The sequence below is a fragment of the Malurus melanocephalus genome, unplaced genomic scaffold (genome assembly GCF_030028575.1).
Source record: "Malurus melanocephalus ecotype Western Australia unplaced genomic scaffold, MMel_1.1 scaffold_1668, whole genome shotgun sequence".
NCBI lineage: Eukaryota > Metazoa > Chordata > Aves > Passeriformes > Maluridae > Malurus > Malurus melanocephalus.
This window is the reverse complement of record NW_026624900.1, coordinates 18,402-19,776: the sequence shown is the minus strand read 5'-3', so window position 1 is coordinate 19,776 and position 1,375 is coordinate 18,402. Positions and strand designations below refer to the sequence as shown.

The 1,375-nt window shown below is 64.0% G+C and overlaps 1 protein-coding gene across 1 annotated transcript in view; it reads right to left on the bottom strand.

The window, feature by feature from the left end:
- Positions 1-1,375, bottom strand: part of LOC130587233 (myosin-6-like) — a gene marked incomplete at its 5' end in the record, with an annotated part of 25,332 nt that overhangs the window by 5,678 nt on the left and 18,279 nt on the right. Inside the window, 4 exons of the mRNA XM_057388203.1 lie at positions 174-563; positions 648-772; positions 855-1,020; positions 1,095-1,278. Coding sequence (XP_057244186.1) covers positions 174-563; positions 648-772; positions 855-1,020; positions 1,095-1,278 — 865 coding nt within the window. The remainder of the gene's footprint in view (positions 1-173; positions 564-647; positions 773-854; positions 1,021-1,094; positions 1,279-1,375) is intronic.

The following is a 1,375-nucleotide window of genomic DNA, read 5'->3' as shown; positions in this document are numbered from 1 at the left end:
CCTCCTACACCTCTACGTGCCATAGGGCAGGTTCCTGCAGGAGCTCAGTGTCCCCATTGACAGGTACCTTGAGGAACATCCTACACCACAATGTCCCCATGGACAGGTACCTCCAGGGCTTCCTACACTCCACGTCCCCACGGGACCTTCAGGAAYCTCCTACTCCTCCACACCCCATGGACAGGTTCCTTCAGGGCCTCGGTTTCCCCATATACAGGTTCCTTCAGGAGCTCGGCGTCCCCTCGGACAGGTACCTTGAGGTAGCCCTGCAGAGCCTTGACCTGCTTCTGGGCCTCGTTGGCACCGCGATTGGCGTGGCTGAGCTGGATCTCCATCTCGTTGAGGTCGCCCTCCATCTTCTTCTTGAGCCGCAGGGCCTCGTTGCGGCTGCGGGTCTCGGCGTCCAGCGAGGTCTGCAGCGACTCCACCACGCGCAGGTGGTTGCGCTTCACCTGCTCCATCTCCTCGTCCTTCTCGCCCAGCTTCCGCTCGTACTCGGCCTTCACCTGGTTGAACTCCAGCTGGGCCCGCAGGATCTTCCCCTCCTCGTGCTCCAGGGAGGCCTGGTGGGACACGGAGGACCTTGAGGAGGATGAACAATCCCACCGGGACGGCGTGGGGATGTGGAGGGATGGGGTTTGTCCCACCTCAGCCTCCTCCAGGGCGGCTTGGAGCTCCAGCTTCTCAGCGTCYAGCTGCTTCCGGACCTTCTCCAGCTCGTGGATGGACTTGTGGCCAGCACCCAGCTGCTCCGTGAGGTCCGAGATCTCCTCTGGCCAGGGGAAACCCCGTCAGGTCCCACGAGGACGGGCGTAGGGACACCCCGGTGGGCAGAGGGACCTCCACGGCCTCACCTTGGAGGTTCTTGTTCTCCCTCTTGAAGGTCTCCAGGTGCTCCAGGGACTCCTCGTAGATGTTCCTCAGCTTGAAGAGGTCGGTGCTSAGGGTCCTGGCCTCCTTCTGCGACGCCTCCAGCTCCGTCTGCGACTCCTCAAACTTCTGCTTCCACTCGGCCACCACCTGGGGACCGCCGGTGGTCACCCCACACCCGGCTTCACCCCTCAGCCCCGCTCTGGCCACGCCCACCCACCCACCTTGTCAAAGTTCCTCTGCTTCTTGTCCAGGGAGGCGGCGGCCGCGTTCGACCGCTCCACATCGGCCATCAGGTCCTCGATCTCATTCTGCAGCCGGTGCTTGGTCTTCTCCAGCGAGGAGCACTTGGCRTTGACGGCCTCCACGGCCTCCTCGGCCTCCTGCAGCCGCTGCGCCAGCTTCTTCCTGCCCCGGGTACCGCCCAGGGTCACCCACGGGCCAGGTGGGACCACCCGGACCTTCTCCCACCCAGCCATTGGCCAGGGTTCTGCTCAGCCTCTAC